Below are 26,497 nucleotides of genomic sequence, written 5' to 3'. Positions count from 1 at the left end.
GACTCTACAAGAAAATACTCCAATTAAAGATACATTTTTTTATTTATTTTTTAATGAAAAAATCGGTTGCGTAACACGCATGCAACTCCAACCAGTAATATATCACAAATTTCATCTGATCTGCCTCTCCCCCAAGCAAGTATTATGTAAACTAATGCTAAAACCAATGTAGGTAGGAAGGACGTTACGTGGTGTTTCCAATAGGTTATAATTAATTAAATGATACCACGTGAAATAAAATAATATATACTGTAGTTTATTAGGCCGAACGCCTACATAGTGGTCATTACGTTATATAGTCACGTAATGTATAGCTATGTAGGCGTTCAGCCTAATACACTATATATTATTTTATCTCACGTAGTATAAGAGTGGTATCATTTAATTAATTATAACCTAATGCTAAAAGTTATGAATGGCTTCTTTCCAAAAAGGAGTGGTCGAAGTGTCTGAGAAATGGGGATTCTCAAAACTTGGAAACTTGCGCTTGCAAATATGCGTGTGAGTCGAAAAGATTAGGTAAAAGTATTATAATAATATAAATTCAAACCAAATAATTGGCGTGCTTCCGCAGGTCTAGCATTCCACTTCCTACGTCTGTGCCTAATCAATAAACTTTTATGTATACTGTATTTCTTATCGTAGGAGCATTAAGGACAGCAAGTTTAGAATTAAGACGGCTATGATACTGAAATATTGTATTAAAAATATATTTCATTTATCGTATTATGATAAATTTGAACATGCGTAAGAGTACGCATTTATAATTGTATAGTACTTCATTTTCTAATAAACGAACCTCGCGCCACCTAGTGCGGCATGAAAATATATACATTTATTATAATTTTACAAATAGTATGTATTATTTGAATAAACTTAATTTGTAATTTTAAAAAAATATAAAATCAATAACATTTAAAATAATTTTAATATAATTAATGCAAAGAATAAAATCACCTTTAGGCACTAATTGTCCTTTACGAATTTATTTGGTGATTAACTAGGGCTAGTGTGAAATAAATCAATCATAGGGGTAATTATCTCAATTAAAAATAAAAATGCATTTATCATAATTTTACATATAGTATGTATTATTTGAATATCCTTTTAACTGTAATTTTTTAAAAATAAAATTAAATAACATTTAAAATAATTTTTATATAATTAATGCAAAGAATAAAATCACCTTTAGACACTAATTGTCCTTTGAGAATTTATTTCGTGATTAATTATGCCTAGCGTGAAATAAATAAATCTCAGTGAGTAATTATCTCAAGTAAAAATAAAAATGTCAGCAGCCTCTTCAAGGTCGCTTGTGTACATGTTTATGTTCGGGAGCCCCACTCTGCGTTGTTTAAAGCAAAACGAACTTCTGCCAAAGAGTTGTATCGGCTGCTACGAGATAGCATGTGGGGAGTTCTACGTTTGCGCGAAGCGCAAAGTTGATAGAAAAGTTGCTCAGGCAGCGTTCGTACTCAGCCGTTGACTTCCTGAGCTGAAACCTGTTAACATTAGTAGTTTTTCATCCTGTGTTTACACATGTCCACGCTTATCTATGAAGTTAAACGGTCGACCCGTAACGTCGATGAAATAACTTGCCGTAACGCTACCGGCATGCGAGCTTCGACGTCATACGTGAAATAAGTGGAATCGTAGTTTTTCAAACGATGTTTTCAACCTGTTGCCTTTAAAACTAATTTGCAGTTAGCTGTGCTCTACTTCCGGAGCAAGATTAATAAAGAAACGAGGTAGGTGTGTTCAGGTGTGTATGTGCATGACGATTTGTGAAAAACCATCCGAAATGGGGACTCTTGAGGAATTAAAGGAGGTTGTTATTAAACAGGAAGAACAGATTCATCAAATGCACGAGATACTTCGAATGAAAGAGGAAGAGATCGTTGGGCTAAAAAGCTTGCTCGACAAATATCAATCTATTTTACCTGTGATGACCTCTGACCGGTACAGCCGTAGCGGTAGGCGGAAGCAAAGGGCACAAGGTATATCCGCGGAACCACAGAGCTTGAGCACGATACAGGATCTGATACAATCGAAGTTTCCGGAATATCCAAAATCTGATGGGTAAGTGTTATTATTTATTTATTTTTATATGAAATGTTGCAGTGGGGGGGTTGAAACTTTATAGTTCATAGATTCATACCCTCAGAATTGAATATGTGATGGGGAGAGGGGGGGAAGTCATTTTGTCATTCGTATTTTGCGAATACGAATGACAGGACGAGGGGCTTGTACTGTATTTTATGCATTTTCTTACAAGAGTTATAAATTACTATATAAACGATTAACATTTCTGAGCTTATAATTTCGTGCGCATGCGCACTGTATGTTTTCTTTACATGTTTTGTCCCAGGTGAACGTAACTTCACTTTTTTCTTGCAATTGTTCTTAAACCTTTTTACTACTTAAATTCGTGCTTTCTTGAGAGAAATGCGATTAAAGTTCGTTATTACGATTGTCTATAACGACAAGTCCACATTAATAAACAGTTTAATTAATATAGGGAAATTACGTGATCATAATGAATCACGTAAATATGGACCCTTTTGCTTTAAAATCAGCCGTAATTTATTTTAAATCATTGTTGATACAACTTGGCACGTGCTGTTATGTTTTCGTTCACTGTTTTCTGGAGTTATTGAAACAAGTTCGTGTGACTTCATTTACCTTAGTGAGTTACAATTGTAGGCATATTCGCATAATCGGTGAAGTCACTGTGCATTTGGAAAAGCGCTGTAATCTGTTAATATCGCTTTCCACAGGAAAACCTCCAAGGTGTGCTTTAAGATAATGGTTATTGGGATAGAAAGAAAAATGAGAGAATAAGTAAATGTGGAAAATATGAGGATTGATAATCTTTGTTGGCTATTGCAATGTTATCCAGGCAAGTTCAGTTTATGAGTGGCCTTGGTTCAGGGAGGAGAAGGAGGAGGAGAGAGTGGACGAATTACCGTTTTATTCCGAGTTATCTTCTTTGAAATAACTATACGGGAAGTAACCTGAAAAACTCAAATCGGGAGATTTTCGAGGCTACAAGTCATTTGAGTGAAACAAGTCTTCAAGTCAAACAGATGCTGACCGTGGGTTACCAATAAGTATTTTCTTCACTCACTTTCATCTGGGATATATAGCACTCATCACGTGTCATAATCACATGATTTCAACATTTGCATGAAAATCGTGTACCTAAATGAAATGGCCAATGAGTGTATATACGTATGCGATTTCTGCAGCCTTTGGTATTGCGATACTATACGAGAAATTCCAAAGAAGTGTTTCACGTTCTAATAGAAATTTTATTACTATCACTTATGCAATAAAAATTCTTCGAATTCATACTGTCTGTTGAGTCACAATCTTTTAACTGTTAGCGTTCTGTATGACTTCGAAATTTATTCCTTCAGCTGAACGAAGATAGTGGCCTTTAGATGCTCGCAAGGCATCATTATTCCAGTTAGCCACGAATAATAACTGCGCGGCTTTCAGGAAACTTATCATAAGTCACTGCAATGAATTAATTGGCCTTAATTAAACGTCATTGAAGAGTTTGCCCCACCGTACGTTTCTTCATACTTTAAGGGGCATTTAATTTATTGTAATGACTTATTAACTTTCCAAAACCTCCAGTTATTACTCGACAGACGTCAATGATCTGTTTGGTTGAAGATCTGTCATTCTGCAGCACTTTGAATTTTCAAAAGTTCGCTTTTAGTTGCAATCCGTCATACTTTGGACAGTTAATAAATTTTTATTAATACATTAAAAATACATTTTAATGTAGTAATTAAATACATACGACATACATCGCGACACCCACAGTGTCTCGATGTATGTCGTATTTTCAGGGATAGTATTGTCACTTTTGCGCATGCTCGTAACTGTGACAACAAACATACAAAATTAAATCAAAGCGTAATTGTAACATTCGTTGCGTATTTTTTATAATATAAATAAACAAATGAAATGCATTTTGTATGAAAAATTCTTGTTAAATGATTAATGTTTAATATTAACCACTTAACATCCTGTTAAACATTAATGTTTAACAAGAGTTTCTTATACAAAATGCATCCCATGCCTTTCATAAAAAGAAAAAGAAACCTCTCTTACTAAATAAGTGTATAAAAATGAATTATTACAATTAACTGTAATTTTTAATCTCCATATAACGAAAAAATTGGCTTGAAGGGCATCCGAGTCTCTATCATTTCATCCGGGTTTTCTGTAGTCTATATAAGCATAGCTTCAAGTAAATTTTTTAATATTCCAGCCCTACAGTGACTTCTGAACGCTTTCAAAATGTTCTCATATTCTGTTTTACATTTCTTGGGAAATAGATAGTTTGGTAAGATTGTTTCACCCAAGAACGGCTCTGCTCTATTTTGTGCGTCATCTTGCTCAGCACTTTTCGTAAAGCTTCCTCCAGGGGTAGTTCTTCCAATCATGATGATTCAGAGATGTGATACATATTAATCGATGTCATGTATTAGTAGTAGTAGTAGTAGTGGCATGTGATGCAAGAAAGCATATGTATGAGCTTATGCAGCATCAGCCAAAAAAAAAAAAAAAATCACACCATTCCCTCCAAATGCCTGTCCAGTTCCTCCTTTAATTTATTCAACCTATCAACTTCCACAACGACAGATGGAAGTTTGTTCCAGCAATTAACCACCCGCTGGCTAAAGGCAAATTTCCGCACATCTATTCTACATCTGTCTTTTCTTAATTTGAATTTATGCCCCCTTAGGTTCGTAATCTGAACAAGTGGAAGGATCCCATCAGAATTCAGCGTGCTCAATCCGTTCAAGGCCTTATACACCTCAATCAGATCACCGCGCAGGTGCCAAGTCTCCAGCCACTGCAATTTGCAGAACTTAAGCCTCTCTTGGTAAGAGGATCCCTTCATTCCCCTCACCAATCTTGTTGCCCTTCTCTGTACACGCTCAAATAAATCTACGTCCTTCCTAAAATGAGGCCTCCAGACCTGTACGCAGTACTCAAGGCGTGGCCTGACCATTGCCTTATACAGAGGGACAATCACCTCCTTTTCCCTGCTAGCAAAATTCCTATATATCATTGACACAACCCCATGTCCTGCCCTGGCAGCCTGTCTGCATTGCTCAGAAAACTTCAAATCTGACTGCACAATTACTCCCAGGTCTTTTTCATTTTCTACCACCTTAAGTGTAGTACTACACAGTTGGTACTTTTCTCGCGGGTTACTTCTACCCATATGCAGTACTTTGCATTTGTCAAGGTTAAACTTCAGTTGCCACTTCTTAGCCCATCTGCCCAAATTACCTAGATCCTGTTGCAGTAGCACACTGCCATTACTGTCATTAACAACCCTTCCAACCTTTGTATCATCTGCAAACTTCGACATTAAGCCTGATATACCTTCATCAATATCATTGATAAATATACAAAACAACAGTGGACCCAACACCGAACCCTGTGGGACCCCACTAATAACATTAGTCCACGAAGAGCAGCACCCATTAATCACCACCCTCTGTCTTCTCCCACTTAACCATCCTTTTATCCATTGTAGCAACTTACCCTTAATACCATTCTGTTCCAATTTGTACAGTAGTCTTCCATGCGCAACAGTGTCAAAAGCTTTCCTGAAATCCAAATATATGATATCAAAATAATTTTTTGCATCCAGTTCCTTTGTAACCACAGCATAATATCCTCCCAGGATATTATGCTGTGGATATTATGTATCAAATTTGTCAGACAAGGCTTTCCCTTAACAAACCCATGCTGTGTCTGAATTATTGCTGCAGTCTTGTCTAGATGATCCTGCAATGCATCTTTAACCAGTGACTCCATTATTTTACCCGGAACAGAAGTTAAACTAACTGGTCTGTAATTACTTGTGTCACCCTTCGGTTCCCCTTTGTGAATTGGGGATACATTTGCACATCTCCAGTCCGTGGGGACTTCCCCTGAGTCCAAGGATGCTCTCATAATTATGGCTAAGGGTTTGCTTAGTTGCTTTACCGCCTCCTTTAATGTAACTGGATAGATCCCACCCACCCCAGGTATTTCAGGAATTACATGTACTCTGGTGTTCAAAGAAAGTGCATCACCTAGAATTTCACATTCCTAACCCTTTTTCGCGATGGTATGTTACATTAATGACTAGCATCACAAATAGAAATATAAACAAAAGATATTTATTAATAGTTAAGGCAAAGCTAAGTAATATTTGACAGGTGCTCTCAAAATATTCCAAAATGAGCATTTGCAACCTTTATACAACAGTTTTGGTAAACACGACAATTATGGCTGAATTTTATCTCAGAAGCCCTCAATTTGCTTCAGTTTATCATTTTAAATGGAAAACAAAATGAAAAGTTCACCAGGTGCAAACTAATATTTAGTTGAACCGCCTCTGGCCCTGATGACAGCAGCACACCGTCGAGGCATTGATAAGATCAATTTCTGAAGATAATCAACTGACAGTTCCTAGTTCCAAACACGAATTATGACTTCCTGAAGTTCACGAAGGTCTTTGGTTTCTTTCTGGCAACTGCAGATTCCACACGATGCCAACAGTTCTCTATAGAATTAAGGTCCGAGCTATTTCCTGGCCAGCTAAGAGTTGTAATGGACCGTTCTTCCAACCATTTTTTCACCTGCAACAAATTTAAACACATTACTGTCGAACCTCTAATGCAGAAATTAAGCTAAAGTAACTACAGAAGTGCCTACTTACACTTTTCGCCCGATGACAAGGAGCAGAGTCGTCCTGAAAAAATGCAGTTACTTGGCAGGTTGAAATGGTCTCTAATGGTTGGCAGCAATTTGCCTCCCAATACAGGAACTCACCGACTTACGTAAGGGTTGTGTTCTGCGGAACGCTACGTAAGTCGGGGAATTTTCCCCATGTTTGTGCATCACTCGCAACTGAATTGATTGAATCAAAAAAGAAATGTTCGACGAACATGTAAATAGAATTATTTATTTAATTTTTTTATCTCATGCGCAGGAAAAATTACAAAAGCGTGCAATTTAAAAAAATTTCAAAATTATAAAATTACAAAGAGAGGAGACAGTCATAACGTCAGTAAGTTTTACCTCTCGAGCATCGTTGCAAGAATCGACGTCTTCAGCTGATAAGTACGCCGTTGCGGAGGTTGAGGGCTGTGGAGAATTAGAAGGAGCCGGCCGCTCAACCTTACGAAAGAACATATTAATGGATGACTGGACGGTGGCTTTTTTCTTTTCATCGTAGATTTCTTTGTAGCAAGCAAGCATATCATTCACCCCTCTCTTAACTTTTAAGAATCGTTCGCTGTCAGGATCCATCTTCTCAAACCTCGCCATTGCCATCTCTCTGGTGATGATACGTCTCGGCTCCTCATTTGGTTCATCTTGAGCTTCGTCAGCATTTTCTTCTTTCACTGTCGCTGCCTGCAAGTCAATAAGTTCTTCATTAGATAATTCCTCTTCTTCAACCTCTATTAACTCCTTCACGTCTTTTGCATCAACCTCCATCTGAAGTAGCTCTGCAACCTTTACAGTCTTATCTGTAACCTCTTCATATAATTCTTTTTCAAATCCTTTCATTTAAACAACTTTTAGTAATTTCCGCCCAGGCCTTATGTTTAAGATGGTGTAGTAAATATCATATGATTTCAAAAAGTCTCTTAACGTAAAATTTTTCTCATCGTCTACTGCAGACAATGCCTGAGCACATGTTGTGCGTAAATAGTATGCTTTTAAATTCGAAATAACACCCTGATCCATAGGTTGGATGAGTGAAGTCGTGTTTGGCTACCATGACTCTCACGTTCGAATTGAAATCGTCTAGATGTCCAGGAGCATTACTAATAGAAGCAAAATCTTGAAAGGTCGCTGTCTTTACAATATTTTTCAACCTCGGGAATGAAGCAGCATTTAAACCAGTCCTCAAAGAGAGATATTGTTATCCATGCTCTATGGTTCGATCGGAAATGCACGGGTAGGGGGTGGCTTTATTGCTGCCCTTAAATACACGAGGATTTCCAGAATGGTACACAAGCAGTGGTATTAATCTGTAATCTCCCGCTGCATTAGACCCAAGCAAGAGCGTGGCCCTATCTTTGACACCTTGAAACCTGGCATTGTATTTTCTTCTTTGGCAATATATGTTCGATCCAGCATTTTTTTTTCCAGTACAGAGCAGTCTCGTCAACGTTAAAAATTTGCAGCTTTGAATTTGCAGCCTTCATCAATAATTTTTTCCAACACATCACAAAATTTCTCTGCAGCTACAGAATCGGCACTGGCGACTTCACCGCATACTTTAATGTTGTTCAAACCAGCGCGATGCTTGAACCTATTAAACAACCCGTTGCTTACCACGAACTTGGGTTGAGGTTCGCCGTACTTATCCTTAATATATTTATAAATACTTGTTGCTTTTGCTTGAATGGTCATTGGACTCAGGGGCACTCGCTTCTGAATCTGATTTTCGATGCATATTATTAACAGCTGTTCCATCTTCGATATAGAAGCTGAACGCTGTTTTGTGATCACTTTTTGATCTTAAGTTGGTCCTTTAAAATAGTATTCACTGTTGAAGCAGCGAGACCTAATTCCCTTGCAATAGATGACAAAATTTGTCCTGCTTCGTACTTCTTAATCATTTCCATCTTCATTTCTAAATCAGTTTTGTTTCGTTTCCTGGCACTACCACCACTTGCACTTTTTGTTGAGCGCTTTCCCTTCATCATTGTAATACGTAATTCATTGTAAATAGGAATTAAGAGAAGTTTCTGAAAATTTGTTTTTTTTTTATATGATTGAAGATTTCAGTGAAGTTGAACACATTTCACCATAATAGCGTAAAAACCCACACAATTGCAGTTATCGGTATTATCGAAAATGCAATAAGATCGAGTTTGCTACCCGTTTATAATTAGATGCGCTAACAGAAAAGCCCAATAATCCGGAAAGGGCAAATTGTTTTTATTGTTTTTTGGTCGTGACCTCCAGAAACGTGATTTAGAAAAATTTCACAAAGGCTTTCAAAATTGATTCTTATAACGAGAACATATGATAACGATGAAAGGGTAGTGCGATTTCCATTATAAATGACCTTTTAGAAAGACAAATAGCGAAATGTAATACAGCGAAATTTTCACTTCCAATACTTGGAACGAATTACAAAAAAAAAAAAAAAAAAAAAAAATGTGTTATTGGGTTCAGATTACTATATTTCCACGATTTTTTAGTTTGCACCGGCCGGCAAAAACTTACGTAAAGTCGAATATCCGTAAGTTGAGTATTACGTAAGTCGGGGAGTTCCTGGTATAGCCAGATGACATTTACGGAAACTTTTATAAAATGCAGGTGACCTACTCCGCGATACGAAATGCATCCCCATATCATTTGGCTAGTAGGGAATTTCACTGCAAACACCATACAGTCTGGATGATATTCTTCACCACGTCTACAGCGAATCGTTTGTCTCCCATCAGAGCCATGCAGGTTGAATTTCTTCTCATCCAAGAAAATAACTGACTTCCACTGCTCAGGGGTCCACTTCACATGCTCCTTACACCAAATTAATCGGGCCTTTTTAATTTTTTGTGTGAGGAGGGCTTCTTCTTAGGACGACGGGCTACAAGTCCATTTTTGAAGATGCGTCTTCTGACTGTTACTTCACTTGTTACCACTCCTGTATGTTCTTCCAATTCTCTTTTCAGCTCAGACGAAGAAGCTTTATGGTTTTTAAGGCATAAGCGTTTCAAAACGCTGTCCTGTTTTGGCGTAGAGACTCGTTTGCGTCCAGTTCCTTTTTTTCTTATCAGCAGAACCAGCATTCTTGTGTTTGGAAAGAAATCTACTCACTGTCGACTAATTACAAGACACTCTATAAGCAATATGACGGGAAGAACATCATTCCTAACATAAAGCAGCAATAGCACTCTTTCTTCGTGAAACTGCACGTAACTCGCCATCCTGACACAAGTAAGGAATGACTGCAACTCTTGCAGAGCGTGCTTATATAGCTGAAAGTAACAGCTGATGATGCAATATTGTCATCACCTACGCATGTGAATCTTATCTGATGCAATCTGTAAGAAATATTGCCTTATACTTATGTTATTCGGATTACAATTTTAAGGGGTGATGCACTTTCTTTGAACATCAGTGTATATACCATTTAAAACGAGCTTTATTTTAGCATTAGTAGAGGCATATGATGCAAGAAAGCAAGCTTCATGCACCATCAGCCTAAAAAAAAAAAAAAAAAAACCGTTCCCATTTCACCCCTCAGCCTTAAATTTATTTAGGCTATCAACTTCCACAACAAAGGATGGAAGTCTGTTCCACCAACCAACCACCCGCTGGCTAAAGGCAAACATCCGCACGTCTATCCTACATCTGTCTTTCCTCAATTTGAATTTATGCATTCTCAGGTGATTATTCTGAGCAAGAGGAAGAATCCCATCAGCATTGAGCATGCTCAAACCATTCAAGGCTTTATACACCTCAATCAGATCACCTCGCAGGTGCCTAGTCTCCAGACACTGTAATTTGCAAAATTTAAGCCTTTCTTCGTAAGAGCAACCCTTTGTTCCATTCACTAATCTTGTTGCCCTTCTCTGTACTCGTTCCAAAAGCTCTACATCCTTCTTAAAATGAGGGCTTCAGACCTGTATACAGTACTCAAGGTGTGGCCTAACCATTGCCTTATACAAGGGGATAATCACCTTATCCCTGCTAGAAAAATTCCTGCATATCATTGACAAGACACTATGAGCTACTCTTGCAGACCGTCTGCACTGCTCTTAAAACTTCATATCTGCCTGCACAATTAACCGCAGGCCCTTTTCGTTCTCTACCACTGTCAATGTAGTACCACAGAGTTGATACGTCACTCTGGGGTTACTGCTTCCCATATGTAGTACTTCATTTGCCACCTCTCAGCCCATCTGCTCAACTTTTCTAGATCCTGTGACTAATAACAATAAGCAGCAGCTTACTGTCATTAGTGTCCTTAAAAACCCTGCCAACCTTCGTATCGTCTGCAAACTTGGACATTAAGCTTGATATACCATCATCAATATCATTTATAAATACAGAAAACAACAAAGGACCCAACACTGAACCCTGAGGGACTCCACTAATAACATTAGTCTACGATGAGCCGTGTCCATTGATTACCACTCTCTGTCTTCTCCCACTCAACCATCCTTTTATCCATAGCACCAATTTGCCTCCAATGCCACACTGCTCCAATTTGTTCAACAGTCTTCCATGTGCAACAGTATCAAAAGCCTTTCTAAGATCAAAATATATGATATAAAAGTTATTCCCTGTATCCAATTCCTTTGTGACCACATCATAGTATCCAATCAAATTGGTCAGGCAAGACTTTCTCTTAACAAAACCATGCTGTGTCCGAACTATAACTGAAGGCTTGTCTAGATGATCCTGTAGTGCTTCTTTAACCAGTGCCTCCATTAGTTTTCCTGGAACTGAAGTTAAACTAACAAGTCTATACTTACTTTTGTCGCCCTTTGATCCTCCTTTGTGAATTAGGGTCACATTTGCACAACTTCAGTCCATGGGTACCTCCCCCTGAGTCCACAGAAGCTCTCATAATTATGGCTAAGGGTTTGCTTATTTCCTTTGCTGCCTCCTTTAATATAACTGGATAGATCCCATCCATCCCGGGTGCCTTTTTTATGTTTAACTTTAACAATTTCTCCTCCACTTTACTCTCAGTTATTACAAAATCATCTAGCTCATTGCCAGAGTTTATCTCACCTCTGGCATTCCCCTCCCTGAATAACTGCTCGTGGGTGAATGTAGATGCAAAATACTCATTTAGTTTGTTAGCCACCTGAGCAGGATCATCAACAGTTGAACCATCAATATCCAGTGGACCAATCTGATTCATCCCTTTCCTTCTAGAGGTTTCATAGGTAAAGAATACTTTGTTGTTTTTCTTTGCATCCTTTGCCAGAGATTTTTCATAATCTGCCTTTGCCTGCCTAATCTCCTTTGTGACTTGTACAGACCAACTTGTATCTATCATAGGCTTCTGTGTCATGCGTTAATTTGCATGTATCCCATGCATTTTTCTTCTCTGCCATGTGTCTCATTAGTTCATCTGACAGCCATTTAGGCCTAAACCTTGAACAATATTTCTTAGTTGGTATGTAAAGCCTGGTAGCTTCCAAGATAAGTTCTTTGAATGCTTCCCATTTTGAATTTGCTGTTGGTAACATCATCATCAGTTGGTCCCACCGTATAGAATTTAAATACTGTCTCAGACCACCGTAGTCGCCTTTACGAAAACAAAAACCCTTCCCTTTATCCCTGATGGTAGTTACCTCTTTGAGTAAATCCCACTTCAGCACACTGTGATCACTGCCACCTAGTGGTTCATTTATCTGCAGATTCTTAATGCATGAAGAATCACTACTGACAATCAAATCAAGAGTATTACTCCCTCTAGTTGCCTCCCGAACATGCTGATGTAGAAAACAATCATCCAATAAATCCCCAAAAGCCTTGCTAGTGTGTGAGTGACCAACACCCAAATTCCAGTCAATATCTGGGAAATTAAAATCCCCCATTATAAGACTCTCTGATTTACTGGCCCACTCTATTTCCTTGTACTGTTTCTTATTATACTCATTAGAGTCATTAGGCCTATAGCACACTCCTACTCTCAATTTTGATCTCCCAATGCTTATGTCACATCAGACTGACTCGACACCGCACTGTCCAGCGATTTTGACTGGCTTCCCTTCCTTGGATTTTGTGTGTTTTTTTAACTAATAGCATACCCCCTCTTCCCTTCCCATCCTTCCTGTGCACATTGTACTCCGCAAATTCCAATTCCTGCGCTGATTATGTCTGTGTGACACCACATCTCTGATATCCCAACGATATCTGCCTTTGATCTTTTGAGCAATACCTCAAATTTTATGAAAACCCTTTTTGTAATAAAAGTAAGAATAAACGTAATTGGACATTGTAATTATATTTTTAGTTTAATGTTGATTTTTCATCATATCGAGTTATTGTTATTATAATTATTATTAAGTAGGGGAAAAGAAAAATTTTAATGTTTCTGTAGCGTCATTTGTCCTCAGTAGTTTGTTTATTTTTAATTACCTCAAACACCCAGGGCTGGATTTTGGTGTTGTAGGCTCTAGGCAATTTTATTCCGGAATGTGCTAAAAAAAGGGGGAGGGATGTTTCTTCAATTTTAACACTTTGACTGCGAATCACGTCAATTAATGACTCAAGTTTCAACTGTAATAAATGATAAACCACCTCAATTGCCGGATCGACTATCACTTACTTCTATTCTTCTAGTTTCGAGAACAGTCGCTAGATAGCGTATGCGTATTAAATCGAAACTCCTAGAGTTGATTGCAAAAAAATATCACGCATAGAAAATGATTTTCGAAGACTTTTTTTCCCCCCCTTTATTCGTAGTCCCTAAGCACTGTGCCTACAGTGCCTAATGGGAAATCCGGCCCTGCAAACACCAATTATTATTGGAACTATTAGTTCTCCACTATTGTGTATGGGTTGAGATTATAGAAGACACTTATTGCTATTGAACTTGAATTTCTATAGATTTCAATTTTCTGAAAATACACATGAAGGAAGATGAGGAATAGTATGTTCTTGTGTGTTTGCAAATGGATTCAGCGGCTGTGACTACGTGATGTCCGTATTCGGAGAGGTTTTAAAGTGGGAGGTGGAGTTAAAGATAAATTCAGACGAACATCACTCAATGTCTCTAGAAAAGTCATGCAGCAGAAACTGCATGTCTGGAGAGAGAGTTTGTAAGAAATTAATCTTTAATTAACCTGATTTATCTCTTTTGGATTGAGCTGGTTTTTTAAAGTGGTTGTAGAGGGTGGTTAATTTATTTTTAGCTTCAGCATTTTCTCTTCCACTTTCCTCTCAGTTATCACAAAATCGTTTAAACTCACAGTTACAATTTAGTACGCTTCTGGTATCTCTATCCATAGAAATATTTTCACACGTGAATGTAGTTACAAAATGTTTATTCGGTTTGTCGTCATTCTGAACAGAATCATCAATAGTTATGTCATTCATATCTAGCAGGCCAATGTGGTTCATCTTTTTCCTTCTAGTGTTAACACAAGCCAATAACTCTTTGCATCTTTTGCCAAAGGCCTCGTAATTTGCCTTAACCTGTTTAATCCCTTATTGACTTAATTGCAGACTAGTTTTTACTTCTGCTCACACCAGTAAAATTAGATAACAGCGTTATGTCCAATAAAGATATGAAGTTGTTTAGAAATTCGAATGTTTTTGAAGACGTTTTTCGGGAAATAAGTGAGAACTAGTTTTTAACATTAATGGAAAATCACTTGGATATCAACATTTAACCCTGTAGTTGTAGCACCCCTAATCGTTACAAATATGGCGGCGCTCCACCTGGTTGGTCTAAACTTTCTTTTTAATTTATCGTAAAATTTATGGTTTTTTGAATTCTGCTTTGAGTTTGATAATGTGTAGTCATCTCTCCTTAATATATAGTACAGTATAGTGTTTCATGTCAAGCAGCATCGTGGGTTTCCTCCCAACTCCGCATAGTAACTCTGTGATGATTACGTGACTGTAAAGGCCAGCTAGTGTGGGTTAGTGAGTGTTTGTGTAAGGTCGCTTGTTTATGTGGCCTGTGGGACACCACCGACCCCTAGCTACCGTCCTTCGTCACGGGGAGGCGGACCGGGTCAGTAGGGAGAAATAAGACCAGGGAGAGCCACAAAAGAAAAAAGCGAAAGGGAGATAGTATGAGTGTGGGATGATGAAAGAGGGAAGAAAACAGAGGGGGAATTGGAAGGGGTGACGGTGGCGACCCCTGAGGGAGGAGGCCCATCCCTGCTTCAGGGAGGGATCGAAAAGATGTGGTGGCATCACCAGGCGAAAGGTTGGGTAGGAACCACCCAAGTTGGGAGCAGGGATAGCAGAAAATCCACCTAGGGTGGGGAGAGAAAGGACATAAGGAAAGGAATCCTTATAGTTGTATGTCGCCTCTCTGGATGTAGTGATCCAACACCGACCATAGTCCACAGGACTATGTCCATACGGACGTAGTGATCCTATACAGACCTTAATACAGTATATAGAAGGAAAAGAGTGAAAGAACAGAACGTTACTTAATTCCATCATTAGTGGAAGACAGAGTCATCTACCTCCCAAGCAGCGAGCAGCCACAGAGGAAACTGATTACCATCTACTAGCTTGGCTGAAATCGGATGGCTGGCCATTATAGGGAAGCTACTTGAAATGCCTTTATTCAAATCTTGTGAAAGTCTGAGAAATTCCGAGAGGAATTACTTGAGCTTTTTCATGAATTTTTTTTTCAAATATAGGAGCATAAGTGGCGTAGCAGAAGGCTCCGCAAATTCCGCATGCGGGTGGGTCCCATATAAAATGGGTTAATTGCTTCATAAGTATCATAGAAAATAAAATATATACTTTACAAATTGGCCCGCAATTGAAATTAAATATAAAATACAAGTATAGTAGGTTCCACATAAGTGGAAACTCTCCTGATCATTTCTGGGGTTGGAGAAGATTCTGTGGGACGGAATTGAACTGAAGTCCATTTGTTCTTTGGTGTAGGTTGCTGATTAATCAGAAAGACTCTAGACATAAAATTCCTTTTGTTCCTCTTTTGAACTAGGTCGAGCCAAGAAACAGGTGTTGTTATCCAGATAGCTTTATAGGTATCTTCAGCGTATCAATCAGTGTTATAATACCTTTAGACCCTTTCGTCAAAATGCAGGTTACATCTTGCCAAGTCATGCTGCACCTGTCAGTGCTTGTGTGTGCAGCTGAGGAAAATATTCTGTTCATTCACTAGTGTTTGGTCATTCGCGGAAATGTACTTTTTTGGAAAACTGTGATGTAATGCAATCGCTTCTTCATGCGTAAGAGTTTGTCTTAGAAACTTATCCCCCTCTCTCTTTCTCTTGGTATGAACATAAGATTTATGTGTGCACTCGCTGGTCCTAATGAGACGGCCATGATTCGAACCTGGGCCTTATCAACTCAGTGTGGGAGGACAGTGATCATAAACTCTGCGTGGGCTGTTTCGTAGAAATTTGCAACAGTCAGAGTGGTGTCCCATGCAGTATTGAATCCAGGGGGGGGGTGACCGGGGATGAGTTTCACCCCGTGGAATAAAATTCCCCTCCGGTGAAAAATAGTAATTTTTATTTTATAAAACACGAATAAACAACAGAAAAATCGCATCAACTAAGTGTGGTACTTGTTAGGTGGTAGACGGCGAAAATAAATCACTAAAATTCAAGACACGAAATTTTCAAAAGAATTAAATGGGCAATATTTCTGGCTGCACAAATTGTAGCTAAATGCAACTATTTCAAGTGCCCGCATTTTCGTTTTATGGTTTCCAGGTTCCTTTTATTCTCACACAAACCATCTCTTGATAGTCTTTCACACAAACGGTCTACGTGTGACTAATTCTTTGTTTGTATATAGCAAACAAGATTGCAAGCCGCGAATAGGTTCTCCTGAATTTGTTCCTGACAGATGCTATTGTAATTATAAAGTGTCCCGAGGCTTTCAGGGGAGTCTGCAGCCACTAATTCAATCGTCAGCAGTTTCGCTTTATAGTTTTCACATTCCTTTTTTTTTTTTTTTTTTTTTTTCACAGCAAGAGTCTACTTGGCTAATTCCTCCTTTGTATACCGCAAACGAGACAGTTTGATCGCAGCCTATAAACAATACATTTTATAACCTTTTTATTATATATGCATCTACTGTAATATTGCAAGATTGCATGAAGATAAGCTGAGGAAAAATTAATAAATAATTGATACACGTACAAAGAAAAAGCAAAGAAGAATAACATTGTTACAATACAGTACTTGCATGTTTGATTATAATTGTATAATTTTTACAAATTTTAATCGGTGATTTTCACATTAAACTGTGATTATTGTCAGTAATTTGGTTTTGGTGAACTGACTATTAGTATTTAGATGTTAAATAATAAATATTTCCTTTTGTTTTCTCATATTCTCTTATTATAACATTCATAAATATGCATAAATATAAATATACAGATTTGAGTGTAACATATACATATGTTGTAAATATTAAATAATAATAAAAAAATATATATACTCGCCTCCAGTGCAAACGCTCTGGATTCAACACTGATCCCATGACTTTTGGTAAGAGTGTATATGACTGATTCGGACTAACTCCTCAGAAAAAGGTAACATTATTTATTTAAATCCTTTAAGTATTATTTGTAATTAATGCATTATGTAATCATTTTGGATGATTACGTCATAATCCGTTATTAGAATTATAACTCTCCAATTTACCTTCTTAAGATTATTCATTTTAATTTTTAAATGCATTAGCCAATTATCTTCAAAGGCAGACTGGACCAATCCTGCAGTAAAGGGTAACATTTTGCTTTAATGGAGATAAGGATCAGAGGTACTTTATTATCTAATAACAATGATGAATTACATGTGAATACTTAGGTCTTATGAATATTTTTCAAAAATGCAGAATGTGCCGTGTCCCGGATAATGCCGGATTTATGAGGGTTTGCTGTGTTTTTTTTTTTTTTTTTTCTATGATAAGTCTGCTTGATTGCAGGATGAAACCCTAGTTTCCGGGGGGGGGGAATGAAAAGAAAAGAAGACATGCAACCGTTGCCCGAAACAAACTAATTGGACAGCCCATAAAAGTTCCTTCCGTCCAGATGGGAATTAGCCCCAGGAGCCAATTTACATCTAGATGGAATCCCCCCCCCCACACACACATAGCAGTGGGGAAACAGCAGTTGTAACCCCATGTTAGCCGTTAGGACATTAATCAAATAGCAATGGACAGCTAGAAACAACAAAAGGAATTTTGTGTTATATCCTTACATTGATGGAATTTAATGATCTTTGAACTGCTCCGTGTTTTGTAAAAACTTTCAAATAATGATGGTGTACCTTTGGACAAAAACGTTTACTCCATCCTGACGTTCTGAAACAGTTGTAACACTTTGGGATGTGTTAAAATTAGAATACGAATGGAGCGTCGGAAGTGAATGACCGTGAAACAACTAAGTGACGTATGAGTATGTCGTAGTCCGTGAGTAATGTAGCAGTTCCACTGCCATGTACAATTTGGTGTTAGTGAAAGATGCAGAATGTAATGAAAACAGACCAGCAAGGTATTATATCCACCATTAAGAAGAGTTCTTGATAATTTAGTCAGTGGCGCTTTAAAGCGATGTTTTCGAATGCGAAACTCAAGTGGTGCCCAGCTTAAATAATAATAAAATTTTTCGATAATAATGACATGGAAAATAAGATTAAGTTTAGTAAGACCAGAGGAAGGGTCGTTCCTTTGGTCTTACTAAACCTGGTTCCAGGCCGTTCTTCATGTGCATCGATTTGCACTCATCTGACCGCCCTTCTTTGAACCCTCTCCAGAAGCTACATCGATGGCGAAATAACGAAGGGACCCGAGGAGTTGGTGGTTCTGACTGCTCTCTGATTTGATTCGTTTGTTAAAGATCACCTTGAACTATTGGGCAATCGGGCCCTAGAATTTATGTTTTCACCGCTGAGTTCTCTGTCCTTTTTGGATTCAGTTTTCAGACTTGAATACAATATTCCAAATGCGAATTTAATCAACGTCTTGTACAGAGGGATGAGGATGTCTTGTTTAGGGCGATTTTCCCCGTCGCTAAGTGATTGGGGCCGCCGAGAACCTAAACGAAGCGGTACTCGATGCGAATGTCTCATCGACACTATAAAAGCTATACGTTATCAAACAAAATAAAGTGTTTGAATTGATTCATGGGGACGCTGGTATTAGAATGAAGTACAGTGCTTAGCAAGTCAGTTAATTAATGGCAGTTGACTTTAGTATGCTAGTACATTTTTATATCAAGTAAATACAGTGAGCAAGAAGATTCAAAATCTTACAATAGATATTACAACTGTGACATTCGCTTTGAGATGCTTGAAATATTTTTTGTGGTACAGAAATAGTGGGTTTTAAAGTATCATTAATACTGCAGAATCTTTCGATGCTTACAATTACTTTAAGAAATCCATGGGAAATCATGGTGACGAATTGATAAGACAGAGACCGAAGGAATACTTAAATCTATTTTTGTTCTTGTTATCTCGGAAGAGCAATTTGAATAACTTGAATCCCAAACTATAGGAATTTTTACATAACCACAGAAAACTACCACAAGTTGCTCATTGTATGAATTTACTACGAGTCCATTCCATAAATTTTAAAGCTGCATATTTTCATAGTTATAACTTATTTAATAAAAGTTGTTTTATTGTCAAATAAATTCTTATTTTTTGGAGTAGTTATTTTTATTTAAAATAAAATATATGTATTTTCTCCCAATGTTATATCAAACTTTTTTTTTTTGTGAATTGAATAGGAGGAGCAATAGGATCGCTCGCCCCAAGCTGTTTACCTTAAGGACAGCCCTGCCCTCACCCGAGGCAATCTAAATTACCCACGACTTGAAAAAAGTCTGTAAAAGTTCCTCCGTCCGTGGGTTCGAGTCCCTCACGGTACTTCAACCCAGGCTTTTTTTCCCCCACACGACGTGCAAGGATAGACGTGCAAGGATATCTGTTGTGACTTTGGTTTCTCACGATTTTTTGTAGTCCAAGTATCGACTGGGCTTACAATGAACAACAAACTGCCCACATTGGCGTTATGCTAATTCAACTTGGAACCAACCAACCAACGACGCTAGTACCCGTGGAAGCGGTCCTAGTGTAGCTGCCAGCAGCTAGCACCCTAGGTGACCCTTTACCTTTCCGCCAAATCCCAAGGGAAATGTTTATTGAGGTTTTTGGCATCCTAGTTGGTATATATTAGTCTGCATCTATACTGCCCAGTTGGTGTATTTGGGAGGGCCACCTCTGGATACAGGAGAGCACTGGAAATGTACAGTACGGTGCTATTTTAACAAAGTTTGCTATATTCATGGTTATATAGAGAATCCTCACAAACTCCCTTTCCACGCCCTCCATCCATGTCTTCTTAGTTCGTACGATAGAGAGAGAGAGAGAGAGAGAGAGAGAGAGAGAGAGAGAGAGAGAGAGAGAGAGAGAGACGAAATAATGAAAATGCGTAGTATGGTACGTAAAAATTAAAAAAAAAAAAATGATATCAATAGATGCCAGCTGTTAGTACTGATATGGCGCCATTAATAACAGGTTTATTCATGGTCGCACCCAGGGGAGGGTTGCGCCTACGACCATTTATTAGCGATTTTAATAGTTCATGAATGCGATTCAGTCGCGGACTGAATAGAATATCTTATAGACTTACATGCCCATTATAACTTAAGTTATTAATATTTATTGATAATTAACATCACCGAGATTTCCATGTTATTGTGACAAAATTTATGGCTGTATTGAAAAACTCATTATTTTATTAGTTGCCTGTCAGGTAAATGAATTATAGAATGCGGTGTATTAAGCACGTGAGAATGATGTTTGTGCTTGTCGCGAAGAAAAATCTGGTTGGCATTTTCTTATTGCCGAAAAATCTTCCTCCAAGAGAATAAAAAAATATTGAATAACAACAGCGATAGTTAAAACAACAGAATTAGACAAATTCTGGCAACAAATGAACTGCTGTGACGTCACGATCTACTTCTATTACTTGAATCTCCCTAACAGTGGTTCTGAATAATAAGATTGTTTTTTTAAATTTGTTTGTTCGACGAACGTTTGTAAAATTCTGTAGTAGTAATAGTAGAGGCACATGATGCAAGCTTATGTAGCATCAGCCAAAAAAAAAAAAAAAAAAACCTTTCACACATCCATTCCCTCTAAACGTTTGTCCAGTTCTTCCTTGAATTTATTTAAGCTATCAATTTCCACAACAACGGATGGAAGTTTGTTCCAGCAATCAACTACCTGCTGGCTAAAGACAAATTTCCGCACATCTATTCTACAATTGTCTTTCCTCAATTTGAATTTATGCCCCCTCAGGTTCGGGGGGCATAAATTCAAATTAACATAAATCTGAATGAGAGAAAGAATCCCAACAGAATTGAGCCTGCTCAACTTTTTCAAGCCCTTATACACCTCAATCAGTTCACCCTGCAGGTTCCTAGTCTCCAGAGACTGCAATTTGCAGAACTTAAGCCTTTCTTGATAAGACCACTTCTTCGTTCACCTCACCAATCTTGTTGCCCTACCGCTATACTTCCTCAAGCAACTCTACATCCTTCCTAAACTGAGGTCTCCAGACCTGTACGCAGTACTCAAAGCCTGGCCTGGTCTGACCATTGCCTTATACAAATTTACAAAGGGATAATTACCTCCCTTTCCTTATTAGCAAAGTTCCTGTATATCATTGACAATACCCCATGACTTCCTCTGGCAGCCTCTCTGCACTGCTCTGAAAATTGCATGTCTGACTGCACAATTACTCCCAGGTCTTTTTCATTTTCTACCACCTTAAGTGTAGTACCACACAGTTGGTACTTTTCTCTCGGGTTACTTCTACCCATATGCAGTACTTTGCATTTGTTAAGGTTAAACTTCAGTTGCCACTTCTCAGCCCATCTGCCCAACTTTTCTAGATCCTGTTGCAGTAGCACACTGCCATTACTGTCATTAATTAACAACCCTACCAGTCTTTGTATCATCTTCAAACTTCGAAATCAAGCCTAATATACTTTCACAATATCATTGATGAATATACAAAACAACAATGGGCCCAACACTGAATCCTTTGGAACTCTACTAATAACATTAGCCCACGAAGAGCAGCGTCCATTGATTACCACTCTCTCTGTCTTCTCCCACTCAACCACCATTTTATCCATTGTAGCAACTTGTCCTTAGTATTTTACTACTCCAATTTGAACAGTAGTCTTCCATGCGCAACAGTGTCAAAAACTTTCCTGAAAGCCAGGTACTTTATATGATATCAAAATTATGTATCATTGTATTACATAATTGATACCTTTTGAAACAAGACAAAAATTTAAAGTGGTGCGTTTATTAAATGTCGATCTTAATACAAATAATAATAACATAAAATAATACATTTACTGTGTTTATATTTACATTTAAAAAAATGCGGTCTTAAATTTTTGACTTAAAGTGAGGGATGTTTTCTCTCACTCACACACACAGTTCACATATTTTATATAATAGCTGAAACAGAATCCTTGCGATGTGACCCTCATTAGGGGAACAATTACACCCCCCAAATCTCTGGCGAGTTCTATTTCAGTTGCACCATACACAACAAGCATTTATTCATCGCAACAATATATAATCAGCTATGAAGACTGCTGGAATTTTAGCAAAGAGATGGGATATCACATTTTAAAGCGAGAAACCGTCAGTAGTTTTTCACATTCATTAGCGAAGTCAACACGTGAATTTATTCAAGCGTTGGTTTGCGTCGAGGCCACGAGTTTTTACCAGCTCCGCGTTCGTGTGGTTAGTTATAATTAGAAGTCATCCGATTTACGGAAGTCAAAACAGCGTTGTTATTAATAAGGACCGGATAGCCTCAGTAATGAACGGCAGCATGGGGATGATGAATAAATGACGTTTATGTTACCAAAGAGAAAGTATTTGTAGTTATTTTGCGTGACGGTACCAGAGATCTTGAGATTTCTTCTGTCACCTGCCATTTCAGTGAATATTGAAGTCCTGGAGTAACTTGTTTTTTTAACACCGCCGGGAAAGGATAAATATAAATAAACTAACGGATTAAAAAAAGGTGTAGAAAACAAGTAATCCGGCAAAAAATAGATTGATGACTGTTTGGTTTAACGTATAAGTAATTATAATTTTTATACGTTACGCAAAATAAAGAGGACACATTTTATAAAATATTTTTTTGTTGTTTATTAACAATTGACCCTTATTTAAAGTGTGTAGTAACGATGCTTTCTACCACTCGTGTGGTTTTCGCTGGTTTCTATGATTGACAGTTGGCGGCGTTGATCCGGAAGATGAGGAACACTGAGGATATCCAGCAACTCTTCGAAGTACCCTTGAGAAAGAAGGGAGCTAGTTGCTGTTGTACGAGATTACTGGGCTACATTGTGCTCTGATTATCGAGCAGCTTTTGGTAAAGCGTGGGACTGCGAAGCTAACCTCTCCTCGCCATTAATCCACTGCTTTATCTCCCCGCATTACTTTCCTGAAAACCAAATCCACCCTGAAAGGACGATCGATTTGACGGATTACAGTACATTAAAACAGTATACGATATTTTCCTGTACTGCTAAAACTATAGCGTATCCAATGTGTACCCGGTAGTCGTAGCCGAGTGGTGAGTCGCGGGTGCATAAGTACACGTGCCTTGAGTGACCCGGGTTCAAGCCCTTGACTGCTGAATACGGTGCTGTTTCTTGTATTCTCTCCACCTTGTGAACTCCTCTGACCGTGTGGTCGTCCCGTAGTATAAAAGAAAATTTATTTATATGCTTTAGATAGGGAACTCGGCTGTCGAATCTAACCTTAAAAGGATCTTTTCGGCGAAATTGTGACAGTTAACATGGACTAACACCAAGCTCTACTTTCCCTCAGTCCTCAGAGCAACGCAGTTAGTAGATGCCCTTCACCTGCGTCAGTTGCGGTCCTACATAGAGGAAAGAAGGCTGCTATTTACCTTCAAGATAGTAAAAAATAACAGCCAAATTTCCGGGATCAGTGCTCTTGGTGAATTCTTCGGCCTTATCTGCGTTCATCAGCACAACTATTATTCAAACCATAACCGGCTAGCACTTTCCCTGCCTGATAGTGACACCCGTAACTACTCTCATTCTGTTACCAGGATGCATGCTATTGGTAGCCATGGATGCTAACTATCGCTCTGCCTTGTGGCATGGCTCACAGAAGGTGGTGCAGGCACAAATAACGGCGAGCAGCTGGATGACTTTATAGAAACAATACTTTTTGTGGTTTTAAACCAACCGAATAACTTAGTGACTTTTATCAATACCCTCTGAGAGAGTGATATTAATGTCATGCTCGCCAACGGACTTCTGCACCTAACTTTACCAACTGGTGTTTCTGAGAATCTTGGACAATGTCAGATCATCGAGTCATAACCTTTAATTTTGTAAACCAGCTGAACTACCAATAAATTATGACATCACAAGGTTCAATATATATATATAAAAAAGCCAACCGGGAAACCTACATGGAATCCCTGAGGGCGCAACTCCAAGATGCTCCTCGAGGTTTCTGTAGAAACTTTTTTTCGAAATGACCGTACAAGAAAAAATAACAAATTATAACTTCAGCCTGCAATGCTGCTCATAATTTCCGGCGAGAAAGGAATTTCAGAGATCACAAAGGAACTGGCCAGTAAACGAAGTAAATATATTTAAAAACGCTTAAAGAAATCTCTGAAGGAACACTTACACAGCCATTATTAGACAAAAGAATCCTGGCAGACATTAGTTGGTATGTCCGACCCTTGGCGAGGTTGTGTTTTGGATCATCACTAATAAACTGCAAAGAGGTGACAGTTAATGCTACAGCTATGGCTGATAGTACGCCAACCCGTGCTTGGAAGCTACTGTAAACAACGAACTGGATACACTTCCAAACCGACCGTCAGGATTATGACCTATATAGCAATAACAGCAAGGATCCATTTTACATCTTAGATGAACTAAAAGCGGCAGTTGATGGGACCAAGACAAAAATTTCCTGTCCATGATTCCCTAGAGATCGAGGTTATCAAAAATTCGCTGAAAGATACCCAGGCAGCGTACTAGAATACCAACAATTTCTTAGTGACAGAAATATTCTCTGACACCTGGAATCGGGAAAATTTTAGTCTCATTCTGAAAAATCCGGAAAAACCGCCGATGGAATCAAGTTCCTACAGGTCCATAGCCTTACCAGTCCTAGGCATGCTATTAGAAAGATTACTACTACACAGGCTGACAGCCTACTAATCTGAAACGAACTTAAAGTCTACTAAGCAATTTGGTTCGAACCAGGTAACTCAGCCGTTGATGCAATGCATTATGTAATAATGCAAACTAAAAACACACATAAGGCTTTTCTTTTTTTTGATTAATTATAAAAAAGGTCCACAAACTTAAAATATCCGTAGAAAAATATACCAAGACTATCCTTCTCAAAGGTAGCACCTTAGATCCCAGAAGACCTCCTCTAATAAAAATATCTGGTAATTCAATAAAAAAAGGTTCAAGAACTAAAATATCTAGGAATGGTGTTTAACATCAAACTGTCATTTTTCCAACATCTCCACTACCTCTTTAAAAAGGTATGCAACTATGCAGGCTTGATTGCTCGAATCAGGAGGTCTGATTGACGATTAAAGAGGGAGAACCTTAATGCTGATCTATAAAGCATTATGCCTACCAATAATTATCTAGTAGGGAGGTGGCATCTGATTTTGCAGGACACCCAGTGCTAAAAACAAACGAAAAACAAACTCTATACAAAGAATAAGATCATTTGCTATAACCAGAGCTTGTTCAGTTAGTACACCTGCTCTTCAAGTAATAGCAGGCACATTACCGCTGGATTTAGAGATTGTGCCTAAAACGACAAATACTAACTTTATGGGAATCACCCTAAATTTGATAAACGATCCCAACCAAAGAGAAAAATAAAAAGACATTGCCACAAAATTCCATCAAAAGTAGCAAACTGAATGGTTTCAAACCGCAAAGGGGAGGCAACTAAAACGTTCCTGCCTATATAGGTAGCTTTAGTCTGTCCTGCGCCCTGGTAGTCTTTAAGCTTATATATCAGTTTCTTCTTAAACAGGCATGGCATCTTCAAGGCTAAACTCCATAGCTTTGAGTTGTCAGAAGTTCTACTATGCCCCCGCAATGCCAATCAAGATCGGGCACATATACTATATAATTACCAGAATTATGGCAGTAAAAGAAGTCATTTAATTAGCAAAATCGGCCCACCACCAAAAGACCATGAATATTTTTTTTTCATAACAAAGCAGTTCTGTTACAAGGCTCTGCTTGATATGCTCCAACTGTATTTACGATAAGATGTGCTAACCAACGACTAGCCCTGCCTCCAAATACAACTCTAAATTAATTAGATAATCCAAGAGCACTGTCCCAGGAGTTCGCCCTGAACCGATTATGACAACGCACTGACAAGGCTTCTCCGTGTTATTGTGTCTAAAGGGCCTCTGAGGGACAGGCCATAACCATAATTTGATTAGACTATTGGCATGGTTTGTTGTGTCAGCGTGGTTGTTTGTAGGGTTTTAGGTGCATCAGAAACTTACGCCATGTTTGGCTGTACATTTGATTTGCTATTTTCTGGACAAAAACCACGAGTTTCCGGGACAATAAAAATCATTCTATTCTCTCATGAAACCGACTAACTCAGCCACGTTATGAAAAAGGCCCATAAAAATCCGTCGCGTCATTGACAGGATTCGAACTCTGTTTTTT

The 26,497-nt window shown here is 38.2% G+C and overlaps 1 protein-coding gene across 2 annotated transcripts in view; it reads left to right on the top strand.

Moving 5' to 3' along the window:
* Positions 1–1,487: 1,487 nt before the first annotated feature.
* The window catches only part of for (cGMP-dependent protein kinase for), a 353,560-nt gene continuing 328,550 nt past the window's right edge, over positions 1,488–26,497 (top strand). For both annotated transcript variants that reach the window (XM_090378024.1, XM_090378025.1), the window contains exon 1: positions 1,488–2,079. In XM_090378024.1, the coding sequence (XP_090234150.1) occupies positions 1,769–2,079 (311 nt within the window). In that variant the 5' untranslated portion in view covers positions 1,488–1,768. The remainder of the gene's footprint in view (positions 2,080–26,497) is intronic.

This window comes from Mastigoproctus giganteus, chromosome 7, assembly GCF_048544385.1.
Source record: "Mastigoproctus giganteus isolate SK-2022 chromosome 7, ASM4854438v1, whole genome shotgun sequence".
NCBI classification, from domain to species: domain Eukaryota; kingdom Metazoa; phylum Arthropoda; class Arachnida; order Uropygi; family Thelyphonidae; genus Mastigoproctus; species Mastigoproctus giganteus.
The sequence above is the reverse complement of the archived record's forward strand: the minus strand, read 5'-3'. Positions and strand labels throughout refer to the sequence as shown.